The sequence below is a fragment of the Thalassophryne amazonica genome, chromosome 9 (assembly GCF_902500255.1).
Source record: "Thalassophryne amazonica chromosome 9, fThaAma1.1, whole genome shotgun sequence".
NCBI classification, from domain to species: Eukaryota; Metazoa; Chordata; class Actinopteri; order Batrachoidiformes; family Batrachoididae; genus Thalassophryne; species Thalassophryne amazonica.
Window position 1 is genome coordinate 82,974,559 of NC_047111.1, and position 19,738 is coordinate 82,994,296.

A 19,738-nucleotide genomic window follows, 5' to 3' on the forward strand; every position below is an offset into this window, starting at 1 on the left:
TTACAGAAAGTGTTAGTATTAAATGGAAATCAATCAATCATTCCATTTTTTTTTTACAATAAGTACAACAAATGTATGGGAAATGACCGGAAGATATATTGCACAAGATGCTTGACAATATGGCACATAACTCCTAATAGCTCTGTTCGTTATGTATTCATCCTGCAGAAGGGGGAGGAACTGCCTGATTGCCACAGGTAGGATAGACCTCCTGTGGCGTTCTGTGGTGCACCTCGGTGGTCTCATTCTACGACTGAAAGTGGTCTGACAGCACCTTCAGTGTGCCATGCGGGGGGTGGGAGGTGTTGTCCTGGATGCTGAGCAGCTTCCTCAGCATCCTCCTCTCTGACACCTCCACCACAGACTCCAGCTCAACCACCATGACAGAGCCAGCCCCCCTGATGAACTTGTTGAGTCTGTTCATGTCAGCTGCCTTTAGCCTCCTTTCCCAGCACATGACAGCCTAGAAGATGACATTGGAGACCACCGAGTAATAAAACATCTGCAACATATTTCTGCAGACATTGAAAGATCTGAGCCTCCTGAGGAAGTACAGTTAGCTCTGACCTTCCTTATACACAGCATCTGTGTTTACAGTCCAGTCCAGTTTGTTGTCAGTGTGGACACCCGGGTACTTGTAGTAGTCCACAATGTCCACCTCAGTTCCATTGATGGTAACTGGGTTCAGATGGGCCTTTCACCTTCTGAAGTCCACCACCAGCTCCTTTGTCTTAGATATGTTAAGCTGCAGGTGGTTGAGTCCACGCCACTTCACAAACCTGTCCACCACACTCCTATAGTCAGCCTCCTGGTCACTGCAGATGCAGCCCACAATCGCAGTTATCCGAAAACGTCTGCAGGTGGCAGGACTGTGACCAGAACCTGAAGTCTGAGGTGTAGAGTGTGAACAGGAAGGGAGACAGGACCGTCCCCTGTGGTGCTCCCGTGCTGCTCCTGATGGTGTCAGATGTAATATCCCGAAGCCTCACATACTGTGGGCAGCCCGTGAGGTAGTTGGTAATCCAGGCCACCAGTGGAGCCTCCACCTTCATGTCAAGTACCTTATCGCTGAGCAAGTCAGGCCGGATGGTGTTGAGCGCACTGGAGACATTGAAGAACATGACTCTCACAGTGCTGCCAGCCTCCTCCAGGTGAGAGTAAAGGCCCCCTGACATGAGCATGCCTTTGATTCATGCACTAGCATGCCTGTCGTCATCATGATCCCACCCACTGTGTTCACAGCTGGATGCCGTTCTTTGTTCTACCGGCTGCCACCCGCTCTGTGCTGGACACTGTGTATATAAAATAATTATTTTGTGTCAGATTAATCATTTTCTCTGCAAATTGGCCGCTGAAAACATCTGTAATCACTTTCTGAATCACAGAGGACTGCTCCAGCTTCAGCCGTTCGCGCACGCCTAACAAGCTGCAGAAAGCATTTTGAGCCGTCCAAAAAGGTAATTATTTGTCATGTTTACATTGTCATGGCTTGGTAAAACAGTTGTGTGTTCTTTCCTTCTTGTGTGCAGCTGTTAAAGTATGTTTATGAGAGATTTAACTTCTTGTTATAATCGTTCAGATGAGCTGCGCTCTGACGTGATCCACTGACGCACCACACACTCTGTTCACTTCTTTACTTGACGAGCTGCACATCGTGTTGGCGATTAGATCACGCCATGTAGCATGACATTTATGTGTGAAAGATTTTTTGAACATTTCAAAATCCTCTGTGCAGAATAGCACCCGCCAGCGCCCCTCTCACATCCTGTCTGTACCCGGTAAAGATTAGCTTGCTCTCCAGCACGACACAGGTCGTGCTAGTGCGTGAGTCAAAGGCATGCTCATGTCAAGGGGCCTTAGCATGAAGCTGGTGGAGTCTGTGCAGCATGAAGATGATTGTCACAATTTCGGCCAGATCTGGGGTTTGATTCGAATTTTCCCTCTTTCTTTTTTCCCTTTCACATGCCCCAGTCTTGATTTACTAGTTATTTTATTTTCATCATGTGGCTATTCTCTGTTCTGTTTGTTTTCTTTGTTACTTTTTACTTTAGCCTTTCGTTCTGTTGTAATTTTCTTCAGTCAGTTGTGTTTTCATTTATTGTTTATTAATTTATCACTTGTTTATCTCATTCCTCTCATTTGTAATATTTGTTGTACTGTTATGTCAGGATTTGTTTTCTGTTATTATTTAGTCACTGCTTTTTCTTATAGTTTGTTTTACCGCCTTGTTTTCTTAAGTCAAGTAATGTTTAATTTAGTTGTAGTATTTATTTCTATTTTCTCATGTAGTCTTCATTAGGTTATCACTTGTTTAGTTTTGCTTTAGTATTTATGTCTCCTGATCAGTTCTCATGTTCAGTTCCTAGCAACTTTTATTCCGCCCTCGCTTTCTGTTTGCTCCTTGCGCTCTGTTTTCTCGCATCCCATTTGTATGTGTTCACTCTCACGCCCATCTGATTATGTTCTCACTTCATCACTGCACCTGCCTCATGTCTTTGTTTCTCACTTTTATGTTCTCTGCTTTGTGTTTTCTTTCACTCTCACTCTTGGCACCTGCTCTCGCTTCTCTGTATCCTACATCACTTCACTTTGTGTACTCTCTTCCTCCCCATCTTGCACAGTGTTTACTCTTTGTTCACTAGCCATGCCCCTTTCCAGATTGTTCCTTACGTGCACCCCCTTAACATCACCTGTCCCTCGTTTCGCACCAATTAGTCCACCATCATTTAAACCCTCACAGTCTCACAGTTCCTCACCAGTTTGTTGTCGCTTGATGCACACATTCCAGCCTTTGTATCTTGTCCTGATTTCTTACCTTGCCATGTACAGTGTTTTGCTCTGTCCTCCTCGACCACGCCTTTTTGCCTCATCCTTGAAAACTGTGTTTGCTCGTGCCTTTGAACCCTGCCTGAATATGACTGCGTTTTTGCCTAACCCATATTGTGCCTCTGCTCTGCTGACTGATCACCCGTGTACTGAACCTGAGCCTGGAATAAAGGCCATGATTTCTCATACGCTTAAACCAAGCCTGAGGTGTATGGGCAGGAGCAAGCGGAGGCGCCGAGGAGAATGAGGTTGTAGGGGAGGGAGGAGAGTGGGGGATGTTGGTTGGAGAAGGGAGGTGGTAATAATAGGTGTGTGAAGTGGGTGCACAGGGGAGGGGGAGCAATGAGAAAAGCTGGGGGAAGGGTGGGGAGAGTCCATGAAGTCAAACCTGTTGAAGAACAGGTTTAGCTCACTGGCCTCATGTAGGTCTCCTTCCATCATCTGGTCTGCCTTCTTAACATGGCCAGTGATGGTTCTCATTCCAGTCCACACCTCCCTCATGTTGTTCTGCTGGAGCTTGTTCTCCTTATCTCTCCTGTAACTGTCCTTCCCCTCTGCAATCTTCTTCTTCAGTTCTTACTGCACCCTCTTCAGCTCTTTTCTGTCTCCACTCCTGAATGCAGCCTTCTGCCTGTTCAGTGTTGCCTTAATGTCCTTGGTCACCTATGGTTTGTTATTGGGGTAATGGCATACAGTCTGGGTTGGGATAACACTGTCTGTACAGAAGTTGATATAATCTGTTATGCAGTCCGTAATGCTTTCGATGTCCTCCCCTCTGCACATCACAGAGCACAACCCAGTCGGTCACCTCAAAACATCCACAAAGACTGTCTTCTGCTTCCTGTGACCACCTCTGTACCATCACAGGGGATCACAGGTTCCTGCTGAACTGCAGGAACCTGCAGGAACCCATTCCCCAAGAGTGGCTCTAAATAGACCAGGTTATGGTGTGTTGGGCCAAGCTTCCCTGCACCTGTTTCACATCATGCCCCGATTACCCTTTGTATATTTAAGCCTTGTGTGACCTGTTGCCCAGTGCTAATTGTGCTACGTGCCTTGTGCCTTTACCCTCGTTCCAAGTCTTCCTTGTTTTGCCATAGCTCTGTGCTCTCGCTTGCTTTTTTGCTGTTTGACCCTCGCTTGCTTTTTTGACCTTGCTTCTGCAAATGCATGTTAACCAGCCTCTCCGTCACTGAACCTCACTTGTTTTTAACCTCGTTTTTGGCACCACCTGTGTACCTGCTTCTCTGTGTTAGAACTCTGCTGGCTTTTTGACCTCACTGTCTGTACCTCCGCCTGTTTGATTGACATCTTGTGTACCGAACCTCGTGTACCGAACCTCAGCCTGTTTTTTGATAAAGCTTTTACAAATCCAACACTTGAGTCATGAGTCCTATGCCAAGCCTCCTCAGTTCCTGACACTCCTAAATCCTACACTCTGTAGCTGAAAATAACTCATTAGAATGCATATCTTTGCCAAAGGGTCATATTGTGAAAAAATATTTTTAACTACCTTTTCCAAATAAATATAGCTGGGATTTCATGTTAAACATCCTCAACGTCCTACAATTCTACGTATGTGTAAAACTACATTACAGGAAAACTTTGGGCAGGAAGCTGCTAGTTTTAGACTTTGGTGATCAGAATCAGAATGAGAATCAGAAGACGTTTATTGCCATTGCCAGTGAACAGGATTCACAGACTAGGAATTTTCTTCGGTACAATGGTGCAACATTAAGAAGAGATAAAATGCTAGGATAAAATATAACATATGTGTCAAAATAAGATAAAATATAAGATAAAAAAAAGAAATATGAAATATGAAAGGCTGTGTGCAACAGAAAAACAGAGAAACAGAAAAAACAGTGCAGTGGGAGGAGTGCAATTAAAAACCAAAGTACACTGTCTAAAGTGACCCGTGATAAAATGATAAAGTGACAGAGTTAAGCTTAAGGTGACTGAGTTATGAGGTGTTCATGAGTCTAACGGCAGAGGGGAAGAAACTGTTCTTATGGCGGGAGGTTCTTGTCCGGATGGACCGTAGCCTCCTGCCCGAGGGGAGTGGTTTGAATAGACCGTGTGCAGGGTGAGAAGGGTCAGCTGTGATCCGACCTGCTCGGCCCAGAGTCCTGGAGATGTGCAGGTCGTGGAGAGATGGAAGGCTACAGCCGATCACCTTCTCAGCAGAGGCCACAATGCGCTGCAGTCTGTGTCTGTCCCTGGCTGTGGCCCCGGCGTACCACACCGTGATGGAGGAGCAGAGGATGGACTCGATGATGGCCGTGTAGAACTGCACCATCAGCTGGACAGGCAGCTTGGCCTTCTTCAGCTGCCGCAGGAAGTACATCCTCTGCTGGGCCTGAGGGAGCTGATGGTTGACTCCCACTTGAGGTCCTGGGTGATGGTGGTGCCAAGGAAGCGGTGACAGACCACAGTGGTGATGGGGCTGTTGGTGAGGGCGAGGGAGGGCAGGGGGGCTGTGGCTTTCCTGAAGTCCACGATCATCTCCACTGTTTTCTGGGGTTGAGCTCTAAGTTGTTGCTGCTGCACCAGGTCACCAGCCGGTCCACCTCCCTCCTGTAGGCAGACTCATCCCCATCCGAAATGAGTCCGATGAGGGTGGTGTCATCCGCATACGTGATGAGCTTTACAGAGTTGTGGCTGGAGGTGCAGCAGTTAGTGTAGAGGGAGAAGAGCAGAGGGGAAAGGACACAGCCCTGTGGAGATCCTGTGCTGAGAGCCCGAGTGTTTGAGACATTTTTTCCCAGCCTCACACGCTGACTCCGGTCCGTCAGGAAGTCTGTGATCCACTTGCAGGTGGAGTTGGGCACGTGGAGCAGAGAAAGCTTGTCCTGGAGCAAAGCTGGAAGGATGGTGTTCAATGCAGAGCTGAAGTCCACAAACAGAATCCTAGCGTAGGTTCCTGGGGAGTCCAGGTGCTGCAGGATGGAGTGCAGAACCAGGTTTATGGCGTCATCTACAGACCTGTTGGCTCTGTAGGCAAACTGCAGGGGGTCCAGGAGGGGGTCGGTGATGGACTTCAGGTGGGATAAAACCAGGCGTTCGAAGGTCTTCATGACTACAGACGTGAGAGCCACAGGACGGTAGTCATTAAGTCCAGTGAAGCGTGGTTTCTTGGGGACTGGAACTATGATTGAGGACTTGAAACAGACTGGAACATGGCATGACTTCAGCGAGGTGTTGAAGATCCCCGTGAAGACTGGGGCCAGCTCATCAGTGCAGTGTCTCAGGGTGACAGGAGAGACACAGTCTGGGCCCGGGGCCTTATGTGGATTCAGCCTTTTGAAATGTCTCCTCACGTCCTCCTCTTGGACCGAGAGGGCAACAGGGGGAGTGGGGAGGGCAGCAGTGAGAGGGGGGAGGTCCAGAGTGTTTGAATATCCAGTTGTGTGGGGGGTGGGGAGGTGTGAGTCCTTGTCTTCAAAGCGTGAATAGAAGACGTTCAGGTCGTTGGCCAGCTTCAGGTTGTCAATAGAACGAGGTGCTTTGGGCTTGTAGTTGGTGATCTCTTTCAACCCCCTCCACACAGAGGCTGAGTCGTTGGCAGAGAACCTTTGCTGCAGACGTGAACTGTACATGGATTTAGCCTTTGCCACCTCCTTGCTAAATCTGTACTTTGCACCTCTATAGCTGTCTCTGTCTCCTCTGAAAGCGACCTCTTTCTGCTGATGGAGCTGCTGGAGTTTAGGTGTGAACCAGGGCTTGTCATTGTTATATCTCACCCTGGTACGCTGTGGGATGATGCTGTCTTCACAGAAATGAATATATGACGTCACAGTGTCCGTGTAGTCATCTAGACTGTCTGTTGAAGCCTCAAACATATCCCAATCCGTGGTGGCCAAGCACGCGAGTGCTCCTCTACAGCTTCATTGCTCCACACTGTATGTATGTATGTATGTAACAATCATATCTGATCTTTTTGCTTTAAGACATGCACAATGAGGTGCCTTGCAAAATGTGTGACTTTCAACAGAGAAACTGTGTGGGTGGTAAGGGCTGCAGGATTTTTTAAAAGCCAACACTTATATCATGAAATTCAAGTTGAGATTGACAAACTATTAATGCCATTCATAAAAGCAGGAAAGAATTGAAGTCTATTAACTATTTACTGTCCAAATGCTTATGGGCCTGGCCTTATGTAGATGAACGACAATAAGTGAAAGAAAGAATATTTGATAGAGAACTGTTACAGTAGTCAAGGCATGATATGACAAAATAACCAAGCTGTTGAATCTTAACATTCTTGATGTAGACAGTAAAGGTTCATGTAAGATAATGAGTCTTCAATGTGATCTATCACAAGCCCAGCAGGAGCTCATGCATTCTGGGATGCGTCTACCTGCAGGGAGGTGGATGCAGCCCCAATGAGCAGACCCAGGGATTGCGCTACCAAAGCTGTGGATGTGGACAAGGCCATGAAGAGGAGGTAGCGACCTGCTTCTGGAGGCTGCTCAGTCATCCAGTACACTATACTGCAGTACATTATCGGACAAATCACCTGTAAAAGACAATTTTTAAACCACGCTGTAGAGTGGAGCCATGTCTGACTACTTGTGAATTACATCATTTTCAACGTTACCTGGAAGGGAACGTCTGCCATTGTCTTGGCCAAGTAGTAGGCCTTCAGGCTGTACCAGTAGTTGAGATGTTCCCTTACAAACACAGACATCTCCAGAGGAACTGTGTAACAAGAGCTGGGTTAAACAAATTCCCACTCAGAACAACAACATGCCAAAGCAGTTTTCAGTTCTAAACGTAACAGCTTACAGGTTAGAACTGTGGGCATCAGAGCAGCAAACATGAGGAACAGCATGGAGAAGAAGAGAAAGCCAGTGTTGTTGAAAACCTTGTTGGCATCATTTCCAATTTTGAGATAGAGCAGGCCAATCAGAACACCAATAGACAGATGAGACATCACCCTGAGGTGGGTCAGTACCTTGAAGACACATAAACAACTGAAATAAAGTTCTGCTTGTCACCATTTGTGGGAGCATGAACAATTCAAATTGTTTTTACCATGTCCCTGCATATTGTAATGAAGGTTCTTTTGAAGAGGATGCAGAACTGTGTGAAGGTACTGGTAGCAAAGCTGTGTTTCTCAAGAGTTCCTGTGTCCTGTGGAGAAAGACGGGGTACATTTTACACACAGACATGAAAATTCTTCCAGAAATAAAGTTATCCCCTTTGATATTCTCTGTTGGAATTTGAATAGTTCATTTGAATTCAGACAGTCTAACTTTTGTTGATTACGCCCTGATAAGTAGTTTTGCAATCAATATGCAGATGCATGTTTGATTCCTGGTCATGCTTCCTGTCCATGTTCTTGGAGAAGACACTTGTGTGTCGCCGTTTTTCCCCACTCGGCGACACACCCGCCGAGGATCAAACTCTGGTTATTGGCGACTCTGTTTTGAGAAATATGAAGTTAGCAACACCAGCAACCATAGTCAATTGTCTTCCGGGGGCCAGAGCAGGCGACATTGAAGGAAATTTGAAACTGCTGGCTAAGGCTAAGCGTAAATTTGGTAAGATTGTAATTCACGTCGGCAGTAATGACACCCGGTTACGCCAATCGGAGGTCACTAAAATTAACATTGAATCGGTGTGTAACTTTGCAAAAACAATGTCGGACTCTGTAGTTTTCTCTGGGCCCCTCCCCAATCAGACCGGGAGTGACATGTTTAGCCGCATGTTCTCCTTGAATTGCTGGCTGTCTGAGTGGTGTCCAAAAAAATGAGGTGGGCTTCATAGATAATTGGCAAAGCTTCTGGGGAAAACCTGGTCTTGTTAGGAGAGACGGCATCCATCCCACTTTGGATGGAGCAGCTCTCATTTCTAGAAATCTGGCCAATTTTCTTAAATCCTCCAAACCGTGACTATCCAGGGTTGGGACCAGGAAGCAGAGTTGTAGTCTTACACACCTCTCTGCAGCTTCTCTCCCCCTGCCATCCCCTCATTACCCCATCCCCGTAGAGACGGTGCCTGCTCCCAGACCACCAATAACCAGCAAAAATCTATTTAAGCATAAAAATTCAAAAAGAAAAAATAATATAGCACCTTCAACTGCACCACAGACTAAAACAGTTAAATGTGGTCTATTAAACATTAGGTCTCTCTCTTCTAAGTCCCTGTTAGTAAATGATATAACAATTGATCAACATATTGATTTATTCTGCCTTACAGAAACCTGGTTACAGCAGGATGAATATGTTAGTTTAAATGAGTCAACACCCCCAAGTCACACTAACTGCCAGAATGCTCGTAGCACGGGCCGAGGCGGAGGATTAGCAGCAATCTTCCATTCCAGCTTATTAATTAATCAAAAACCCAGACAGAGCTTTAATTCATTTGAAAGCTTGACTCTTAGTCTTGTCCATCCAAATTGGAAGTCCCAAAAACCAGTTTTATTTGTTGTTATCTATCGTCCTCCTGGTCGTTACTGTGAGTTTCTCTGTGAATTTTCAGACCTTTAGTCTGACTTAGTGCTTAGCTCAGATAAAATAATTATAGTGGGCGATTTTAACATCCACACAGATGCTGAGAATGACAGCCTCAACACTGCATTTAATCTATTATTAGACTCAACTGGCTTTGCTCAAAATGTAAATGAGTCCACCCACCACTTTAATCATCTTAGATCTTGTTCTGACTTATGGTATGGAAATTGAAGACTTAACAGTATTCCCTGAAAACTCCCTTCTGTCTGATCATTTCTTAATAACATTTATATTTACTCTGATGGACTACCCAGCAGTGGGGAATAAGTTTCATTACACTAGAAGTCTTTCAGAAAGCGCTGTAACTAGGTTTAAGGATATGATTCCTTCTTTATGTTCTCTAATGCCATATACCAACACAGTGCAGAGTAGCTACCTAAACTCTGTAAGTGAGATAGAGTATCTCATCAATAGTTTTACATCCTCATTGATGACAACTTTGGATGCTGTAGCTCCTCTGAAAAAGAGAGCTTTAAATCAGAAGTGCCTGACTCCGTGGTATAACTCACAAACTCGCAGCTTAAAGCAGATAACCCGTAAATTGGAGAGGAAATGGCATCTCACTAATTTAGAAGATCTTCACTTAGCCTGGAAAAAGAGTCTGTTGCTCTATAAAAAAGCCCTCCGTAAAGCTAGGACATCTTACTACTCATCACTAATTGAAGAAAATAAGAACAACACCAGGTTTCTTTTCAGCACTGTAGCCAGGCTGACAAAGAGTCAGAGCTCTATTGAGCCGAGTATTCCTTTAACTTTAACTAGTAATGACTTCATGACTTTTTTTGCTAATAAAATTTTAACTATTAGAGAAAAAATTACTCATAACCATCCCAAAGACGTATCGTTATCTTTGGCTGCTTTCAGTGATGCCGGTATTTGGTTAGACTCTTTCTCTCAGATTGTTCTGTCTGAGTTATTTTCATTAGTTACTTCATCCAAACCATCAACATGTCTATTAGACCCCATTCCTACCAGGCTGCTCAAGGAAGCCCTACCATTATTTAATGCTTCGATCTTAAATATGATCAATCTATCTTTATTAGTTGGCTATGTACCACAGGCTTTTAAAGTGGCAGTAATTAAACCATTACTTAAAAAGCCATCAATTGACCCAGCTATCTTAGCTAATTATAGGCCAATCTCCAACCTTCCTTTTCTCTCAAAAATTCTTGAAAGGGTAGTTGTAAAACAGCTAACTGATCATCTGCAGAGGAATGGTCTATATGAAGAGTTTCAGTCAGGTTTTAGAATTCATCATAGTACAGAAACAGCATTAGTGAAGGTTACAAATGATCTTCTTATGGCCCCGGACAGTGGACTCATCTTTGTGCTTGTTCTGTTAGACCTCAGTGCTGCTTTTGATACTGTTGACCATAAAATTTTATTACAGAGATTAGAGCATGCCATAGGTATTAAAGGCACTGCGCTGCAGTGGTTTGAATCATATTTATCTAATAGATACAATTTGTTCATGTAAATGGGGAATCTTCTTCACAGACTAAGGTTAATTATGGAGTTCCACAAGGTTCTGTGCTAGGACCAATTTTATTCACTTTATACATGCTTCCCTTAGGCAGTATTATTAGACGGCATTGCTTAAATTTTCATTGTTACGCAGATGATACCCAGCTTTATCTATCCGTGAAGCCAGAGGACACACACCAATTAGCTAAACTGCAGGATTGTCTTACAGACATAAAGACATGGATGACCTCTAATTTCCTGCTTTTAAACTCAGATAAAACTGAAGTTGTTGTACTTGGCCCCACAAATCTTAGAAACATGGTGTCTAACGAGATCCTTACTCTGGATGGCATTACCCTGACCTCTAGTAATACTGTGAGAAATCTTGGAGTCATTTTTGATCAGGATATGTCATTCAAAGTGCATATTAAATATGTAGGACTGCTTTTTTGCATTTACGCAATATCTCTAAAATTAGAAAGGTCTTGTCTCAGAGTGATGCTGAAAAACTAATTCATGCATTTATTTCCTCTAGGCTGGACTATTGTAATTCATTATTATCAGGTTGTCCTAAAAGTTCCCTGAAAAGCCTTCAGTTAATTCAAAATGCTGCAGCTAGAGTACTAACGGGGACTAGAAGGAGAGAGCATATCTCACCCATATTGGCCTCTCTTCATTGGCTTCCTGTTAATTCTAGAATAGAATTTAAAATTCTTCTTCTTACTTATAAGGTTTTGAATAATCAGGTCCCATCTTATCTTAGGGACCTCATAGTACCATATCACCCCAATAGAGCGCTTCGCTCTCAGACTGCAGGCTTACTTGTAGTTCCTAGGGTTTGTAAGAGTAGAATGGGAGGCAGAGCCTTCAGCTTTCAGGCTCCTCTCCTGTGGAACCAGCTCCCAATTCGGATCAGGGAGACAGACACCCTCTCTACTTTTAAGATTAGGCTTAAAACTTTCCTTTTTGCTAAAGCTTATAGTTAGGGCTGGATCAGGTGACCCTGAACCATCCCTTAGTTATGCTGCTATAGACTTAGACTGCTGGGGGGGTTCCCATGATGCACTGAGTGTTTCTCCTTTTGCTCTGTATGCACCACTCTGCATTTAATCATTAGTGATTGATCTCTGCTCCCCTCCACAGCATGTCTTTTTCCTGGTTCTCTCCCTCAGCCCCAACCAGTCCCAGCAGAAGACTGCCCCTCCCTGAGCCTGGTTCTGCTGGAGGTTTCTTCCTGTTAAAAGGGAGTTTTTCCTTCCCACTGTCGCCAAGTGCTTGCTCACAGGGGGTCGTTTTGACCGTTGGGGTTTTTACGTAATTATTGTATGGCCTTGCCTTACAATATAGAGCGCCTTGGGGCAACTGTTTGTTGTGATTTGGCGCTATATAAATAAAATTGATTGATTGATTGATCTGCATCTACACTTCTAAACTGCCATCATTGAGTCCATCATCTCCTCTTCCATCACCGCCTGGTATGCCGCTGCCACTGCTAAGGACAGGAACAGACTGCAGCATATCATCCACACAGCAGAGAAGGTGATTGACTGCAATCTGCCATCCCTACAGGACCTGTACAGCTCCAGGGCCCTGAGGTGAGCAAGGAAGATAGCGGCCGATCCCTCTCATCCAGGACACAAACGTTTTGTTACCGTAACCCTCTGGCAGATGGCTGAGGTCCATCAGGACTAAAACCTCAAGACACACAAATAGCTTCTTTCCATTCACAGCTAGACTTATAAATAATGCCAGAGACCCCCACTTACCCTGCCCCTCTGCTCCCACATAGTACAGACTGATCATCCCTGTACTGTTCATCTGCATGCCTGCACAGCCCCATTCCCCTATATCTATTTGACAGTAAACTTAGTTTTGCCCATTTGTCTATTTGACTCCTTCTTACAGAAGTATTTTTTACTTTTCTTTTTATTGTTGTTTATGCAGCTTATTACTTCTTACAGAAGTATTTTCATTATTTATGCACCAATGACACCAGATCAAATTCCTTGTATGTGAGAACTTGGCAATAAATTTGATTTTGATTCTGATCATCTCAGTCCATCATGCTATAAATGGGTACTGGGCTTGGCTGGGGAAGTAATCTTTGTCCCATCAAGGGTGAATCGTAGGCCATTTTCACACATGAATGTCCAGAACAAGGTTCATGTTTGTATACATTTGGTTCAGTTAGTTTTGTTTCACATTGCAATGTTGCAGTTGGACTAAAGACCTTTTTGTGACATATTTGTCTCCTGGCATTATCATCTATGTAATTACTAGGCTTATACTGTAGATGTGCATGCAATCTGACATCAGTTTGTTGAACACATGGAAAAAACTAAAAAAATCAATTTTAAAAGGAGAAAAATGAATGAATGGATTCCTTTCATGGTAACTCCACTTATTGTTAATGGTGTTTTTACGAGCAGCATGTGACTGCCTGATGTACACTAAATGGATGTTTTCTCTTCAATGAGAAAATAAAATGAGAATTTGTCTGCGTGCAAGTTTTGATTTTACCCTTGCGAAGCTCCTTGGGGTGACTTATGTTGTGATTTGGCACTACATAAACAAGGAGATGACGTATCCCCTTGGTCCCCAAAAATCAGTAATACAAAGTGTCAGGGATCACCCAAGCACACCCTTATGCTAAATATGAATGAAATTGGTCAACTGGTTCTTGAGATATCGCACTATCAAGGGTGGCAATGACAATATCGTGAATATCTTGCTGTGATCTTGAAATTGACCTCAAGCCCACTGTTATCGACTGGTGTCGGGGAATCACCCAAGTACACTCTTATGATAAATATGATTGAAATTGGTCAACTGGTTCTTGAGATATCACGCTAACAAACAAAAACAGACTGACGGACAGATGGGCATGCTGGTTGCTATATCCCCCCATATTTCATACCAGGGGGATAATGAATTCAATTGAGAAGAACATACAGACAGCAACACAAAGAGTCACATATTTTTAATCAGATACATTATTATCTATTGTTTATTGGTGATGATAATGGGTAGATTAATCCCTGTGAATCAGGGTTGAGTTACTGCCCCAAGTGCTGGAGTTCAAGTATTGGGGTCTTACTGATAAATGTGTGTAGGATTAAGCGTGAGCTCAACAGATGGACTGGGGCTGGGTGTGAGGTCGCTATACCATACCACAATGGTGAAGAAATTGCTGAGCCGGAAAGCGAGGCTCTTGATTTGGCATTCGATTTACACTCCTATCCTTACCTATGGTCAAGAGCTTTGGGTAATGACTGAAAAAACAAGGTTGTGGTTGCAAGCGGCAGAAACTAAGTTCCTCAATCAAGTATTTGGGTTTACACTCAGTGACACAGTGAGAGGCTTGAATATCCGGGAGGTACTCTGAGTAGAGTCAGCTGAGGTGGTTTGAGCATCTGGTTTCGATGCCCCGGTCATCTCCCTAGGCAGATCTTCAAGGCACATCCAACTAGGAGGAAGCCCTGGGTAAGATTTGGAAAATGCTGAAGGGATTATATTCCCAGATGTCTTGGAAAAGCCTTGGAATACCCCAGGAAGAGTTAGAAGACTTGGCTGAGTATAGGGAAGTGTGGTGGAAGTGTACTGCTTGGTCTGATGCCATCACGACCCAGACCTGAATAAGCAGCAGAAAATGAGTGAATGATATCCTGCCTCACATTCCTGTAACTGACCCAAAAGTCCAAACTATCTGACTTTCATCAGCTTTACCCTATGCAATCCAGGGATAAGCGCCAACACCAATGGACCTCAGGACCTTTTTAGGACTTACTTCAGTTTCATGGATATGCATATCAGAATGTCACAGTTTATAACCATGTCAAACGGGTGTGTGAAGATTATGGTTGCTTATGAATGTGATCTAATACAGTTTGGTGGCGTAACACAATTGTCTTGTAGTCAAAGTCAAAGTCAGCTTTATTGTCAAAAATGCTATACATGCTCGACATACAGCACAGATGAAATTTCAGTCCTCTCAGACCCATGGTGCAGAGTATAGAATAAAAACTACTACTAAGCTAAGAAAAAAATTTACCTTAAATATAACTGATTTACAAAATAAAAATAATATAAAACAGTATAAACAGTGTAGGTTGTGTAAGTATAACAGTATGATGCTGTTGTGCAAATGGCAAATGACAAAAGTGTACTATTGTAAACAGTATCAATCAATTCAATCAATCAATTTTATTTATATAGCGCCAAATCACAACAAACAGTTGCCCCAAGGCGCTTTATATTGTAAGGCAAGGCCATACAATAATTACGTAAAAACCCCAACGGTCAAAACGACCCCCTGTGAGCAAGCACTTGGCGACAGTGGGAAGGAAAAACTCCCTTTTAACAGGAAGTATGACATTAAATATGATAGTGCAATGGATAACAGTGTAATACAGTATAACAGTATAATACAGTGGTGCAAGTGGCAGTATGCTGATGATAGTGCAATGACTGTATACTAATGTACCAGTATCACTACAGGCAGTCCTGATGTGGATGCAATAGTGCAATGGGGGAGGATAAAGTGAGGTGTGTGTGGGCATGCAGGGTCGGGGGTGGGGTGGGGGGGGAGTGGAGGGAGGGAGTTGAGCATCCTGACTGCCTGGTGGAGGAAACTGTCTTTGAGCCTGTACCCTGTTACCTGTGCAAAACAACTACAGCATGCCTGTAGCGTAACTTTAACAGTACCAGAAAACTTCACTTCATAGCATTTATAACAAAATTATCAGAAATGTAATGGAAAGAAGAAATTTTAGAACATCTTGAAAACCCTACCATGGTTAAATCAAGACTGCATGACAATTATGGAATACTTCAGTTCATCACTGACTCTCCCAGACCCTGTAAGGTTTTTCAAGGTATGGACAATGTTTCAAACTGGGACCTTCCAGGACGCCTATCCATAAAAGTGAATGACTTTATAAAATCAACTTGAGATTTTTTTTTTTTTGTCTTAACTGACCCCTTCCATGCACTTATTTTTAAAAGCAATCGGATGTGTATAAGGTTATTTTAACTGTCTAGCAGATATGGGTTCCGTGTACATCATGTGAGTGATTAAAATATGATAAATGCCCCCTCACAGAAGCCAGAGACGCAGTTAAATTCCTCTCAACAATGCCAAGTCCAATCAATTTATTTAAGTAACCCAAAAATCACAAGAACACTTGCTGTACATTTTAGGAATTAATTTTTCATCCATTTTCTGCATCTTGGAACCAATCCCAGCATGCAATGGGCAAAACTCAGGGAAAACTCTAGACTGAGATTTCAGCACTTCAGTTTTTGTCATCGCAAATAAAATAAATCACAAATAACTCACCTGTTTGTGTCCATTTCTCATTCATTAAATATGTTCCTTGTAATTTATTTTAATTTTGGCTAGGCGGTGCTTAACCAGCTTTCTTCAAAAAAGGGGATGGGCTGATGCTTGGCCCTGGGCCCACTGATGGGCGAATACGGTATACAGTTGTATGCAAAGGTTTGGACACCCCTGATAATTTTCATGATTTTCCTTTATAAATCATTGGTTGTCTGGATCACAAATTTCAGTTAAATATATCATATAGCAGACGAACACACTGATATTTGAGAAGTGAAATGAAGTTTCTAGTATTTACAGCAAGTGTGCAATAATTATTGAAACAAAATTGGGCAGGTGAATAAATTTGGGCATCCTTGTCATTTTAATGATTTGAATACATTTTGCACTAATTATTGGAACACAAGATTGGTTTGGTAAGCTCATTGACCCTTGACCTCCTTACACAGATGAATCCAATCATGAGAAAGGGTATTTAAGATGGCCATTAGCAAATGTTTCCCCTCTTTGCATCTCTTCTAATGAGTGACAACATGGGAGCCTCTAAGCAATTCTCAAATGACCTGAAAACAAAGACTGAAGGATACAAAAAGTTATCTCAGAGATTTCAGCTGTCAGTTTCCACTGTGAGGAACAAAGTGAGTAAATGGAAGACTGCAGGTACAGTACTAGTTAAGGCCCGAAGAGGCAGGCCAAGAAAATATCAGATAAGCTGAAGAGAAGGATGGTGAGAACAGTCAGTCAACCCACAGACCTACAACATGACCTTGCTGCAGATAGTGTCTCTGTGCATCTTTTAACTATACAGCACACTTTGCACAAGGCGATGCTGTGGGGCTGTGTGGCCAGTGCAGGTACTGGGAATCTTGTTAAAGTTGAGGGTCACATGGATTCCAGTCAATATCAGCAGATTCCTGAGAACAATGTTCAAGAATCAGTGACAAAGTTGAAGCTGTGCCGAGGCTGGATCTTTCAATAAGACAACGACCCTAAACACTGCTCAAAATCTACTAAGGCATTCATGCAGAGGAACAAGTACAACATTCTGAAATGCCACCTCAGTCCCCAGACACGAATATTATTGAAAATCTGTGGTGTGATTTTAAGCGGGCTGTCCATGCTCGGAAACCAACCAACCTGACTTAACTGGAGATGTTTTGTAAAGAAGAATGGTCCAAAATACCTTCAACCAGAATCCAGACTCTCATTGGAAGCTATAGGAAGTGTTTAAATGCTGTTATTTCTGCAAAAGGAGGATATACAAAATATTGATGTATTTTTTCTGTTGGGGTCCCAAATTTATGCACCTGCCTAATTTTGTTCAAAGAATTATCGCACACTTTCTGTAAATCCTATAAACTTCATTTCACTTCTCAAATATCAGTGGTCATCTGCTATATGATATATTCAACTGAAATTGCTGATCCAAACAACCAATGATTTATAAAGGAAAATCATGGAAATCATCAGGGGTGCCCCAAATTTACATACAACCGTATGTAAAAGTTTGTTATATCATGTGGCTGATTCAGGATCAGCTGCACTTACATTGTGACATTGAGAGTGACAAGAGTCACTTTTGTCTCTGGAGTTCTTCTTTCCCTCCTCTGAGCACAGTCCTCCTTGGACCGCCTCGAACAGCACTTGGTTTAGGTCTCCATACTCCCCTGATGCCACCTCAATGACTGTGCACAGATTCGATGGTGAGCAAAAAATGTACACTCTCAAACATACAATGCATGCACTTGTTGTTTGGAGTTGCTGAACTTACTGAAATCAGCAGGATTGTGATACGTGGGGCAGTGGAGACCCAGGTTCTTCAGATAAGGAATGAGGTAAGGAACAGTGCCCTTGTATATGCACTGACCCTGACTGAGGATGTACAACTACAGGAAGAAACACACATACAGAGTTATCAGCATAGCTTCCAGCAAGATGCCTCTTTGAATAATACATGAAGAAATGACAAAGCAACAAGCCTGGATATCAACCACACAACCACCTGCCAGCTGGATAAAATGCATCAGACACCACATCATGCAGTAACACAGTTTAAGCACATGCATACTGATTGAAAGCTAAATATGTACAACACTAAAAAAGACAAAAACCACATAGTTACCTTATCAAACATCTCAAAAAGCTTGGCACTGGGTTGATGAATGGTGCAGATGATTGTCCGTCCTCCCTGAGCCAAAGACTTCATGAGGGAAACAACCTGGAAACAGGATGCGCTGTCCAGACCACTGGAAGAAAACACAAAATGACAACACAAGTCAACAACCAATACATCAGAGACCAGAGTGTCCACCACCTGTCAATGGCCTCCTTCAAAATCCACTCGATCACGAATAGAGACACGTTTCAGCCTGTCATATCAGGTATTATGTAATCTGAGCTGGACCATTTTTCACAGACTCAAGTCTAGGAGCATGCACTGGTGCTGTTAATAGATGCATCCATCAAATCACAGAACTGCCTTGGATGGCAACCACTCAGGCAGACAACTGATTAATCTCCACCTTTCGAAAGTAACCATCTATCTGCCACAGCCAGGTAAAGCACAGGTGTCCCCACGACCTTCTCTTGTGGCCTCCATGTTGGATCATACACAGAGAAACATGCCAAATGTCTAAAATCTCATAGCTGATGCTCCCTCACAGTGCAAGTGATACTCCTCATGAGGTTCCCTAAATAATCACTGTTTTATAGCGAGTCATTCCAGCTGTACCCAAGGATCCTCTAAAGAGGCCTATTACCAAAGACTTCCACTTGCCACCTTATGCCTGGTTCACACAGCAAGGTAGTTATGCTGATTTCAGACCCGATCTTCCCCCTCTGACTATCGTAAGGACACCCCGACTATTGTAACGGCTCTAAAGATAATCTTATCAGATATTCCTGCCATCTGTGATGTGTTCAGAGCGCTCTAGTCTGCTTAGAAGAATGTTGGGACCGCTCAGACCTCAAATCGTGAATATTCAAGATGTTGGATTGTTTGGGCCCGATATCCCAGCATGTGTGGTGTTCCCCAACCACAAATAGACTTAAATTGACTTTATTGTCCCCTTTGAAAAGTGACCAAATTGCATGTATTTGTACTGAGTTCCGTGATGTTTTCATCAACAAAAAAAGCCACTAGAGGCTGCTGCGGTAATCCCTGACCTTAAGAACAGAAAACCTATTGACAATTTTAAAATCTTGCTGTGTGAACCAGGCATTAGGTCACTATTTAGCGTTCAAGTCCTGTAGTAAGATGGGAAGCGCCAGGATCCTAAATATTGGACTTTCGTTCTCTGGTCATCTTTGTTCAGCAACCTCCTAAGCTCTTCCGAAATGGACGGCAACCCAGAGCACGCCACTGTCAATACAAGTGAATGTACCTTCAGGTTCAGCACTCTGATGCTCCTGTATCAATAATTATCTTGCTAAAGTCTCAGTAAGATGATACCTCTGAGGTATTATCTGATTATAAAATGGGGTTTTTGATTAAAAATTTGTTGTTTTTTTCCTCTCACTATCATTTAAAAAATATTAAAGAGAAAAATCTCAAACAGATTTATACCGAAATACAGCTGTCTGGAAGTGTACT

The 19,738-nt window shown here is 43.2% G+C and overlaps 1 protein-coding gene across 1 annotated transcript in view; it reads right to left on the reverse strand.

Moving 5' to 3' along the window:
* The window catches only part of abcg4a (ATP-binding cassette, sub-family G (WHITE), member 4a), a 60,986-nt gene that overhangs the window by 804 nt on the left and 40,444 nt on the right, over nt 1-19,738 (reverse strand). The window contains exons 7-13 of the mRNA XM_034178572.1: nt 18,269-18,392; nt 17,918-18,032; nt 17,695-17,831; nt 7,864-7,962; nt 7,615-7,783; nt 7,427-7,527; nt 7,187-7,345 (exon numbers count right to left, since the gene is read on the reverse strand). Of these exons, the coding sequence (XP_034034463.1) occupies nt 7,187-7,345; nt 7,427-7,527; nt 7,615-7,783; nt 7,864-7,962; nt 17,695-17,831; nt 17,918-18,032; nt 18,269-18,392 (904 nt within the window). The remainder of the gene's footprint in view (nt 1-7,186; nt 7,346-7,426; nt 7,528-7,614; nt 7,784-7,863; nt 7,963-17,694; nt 17,832-17,917; nt 18,033-18,268; nt 18,393-19,738) is intronic.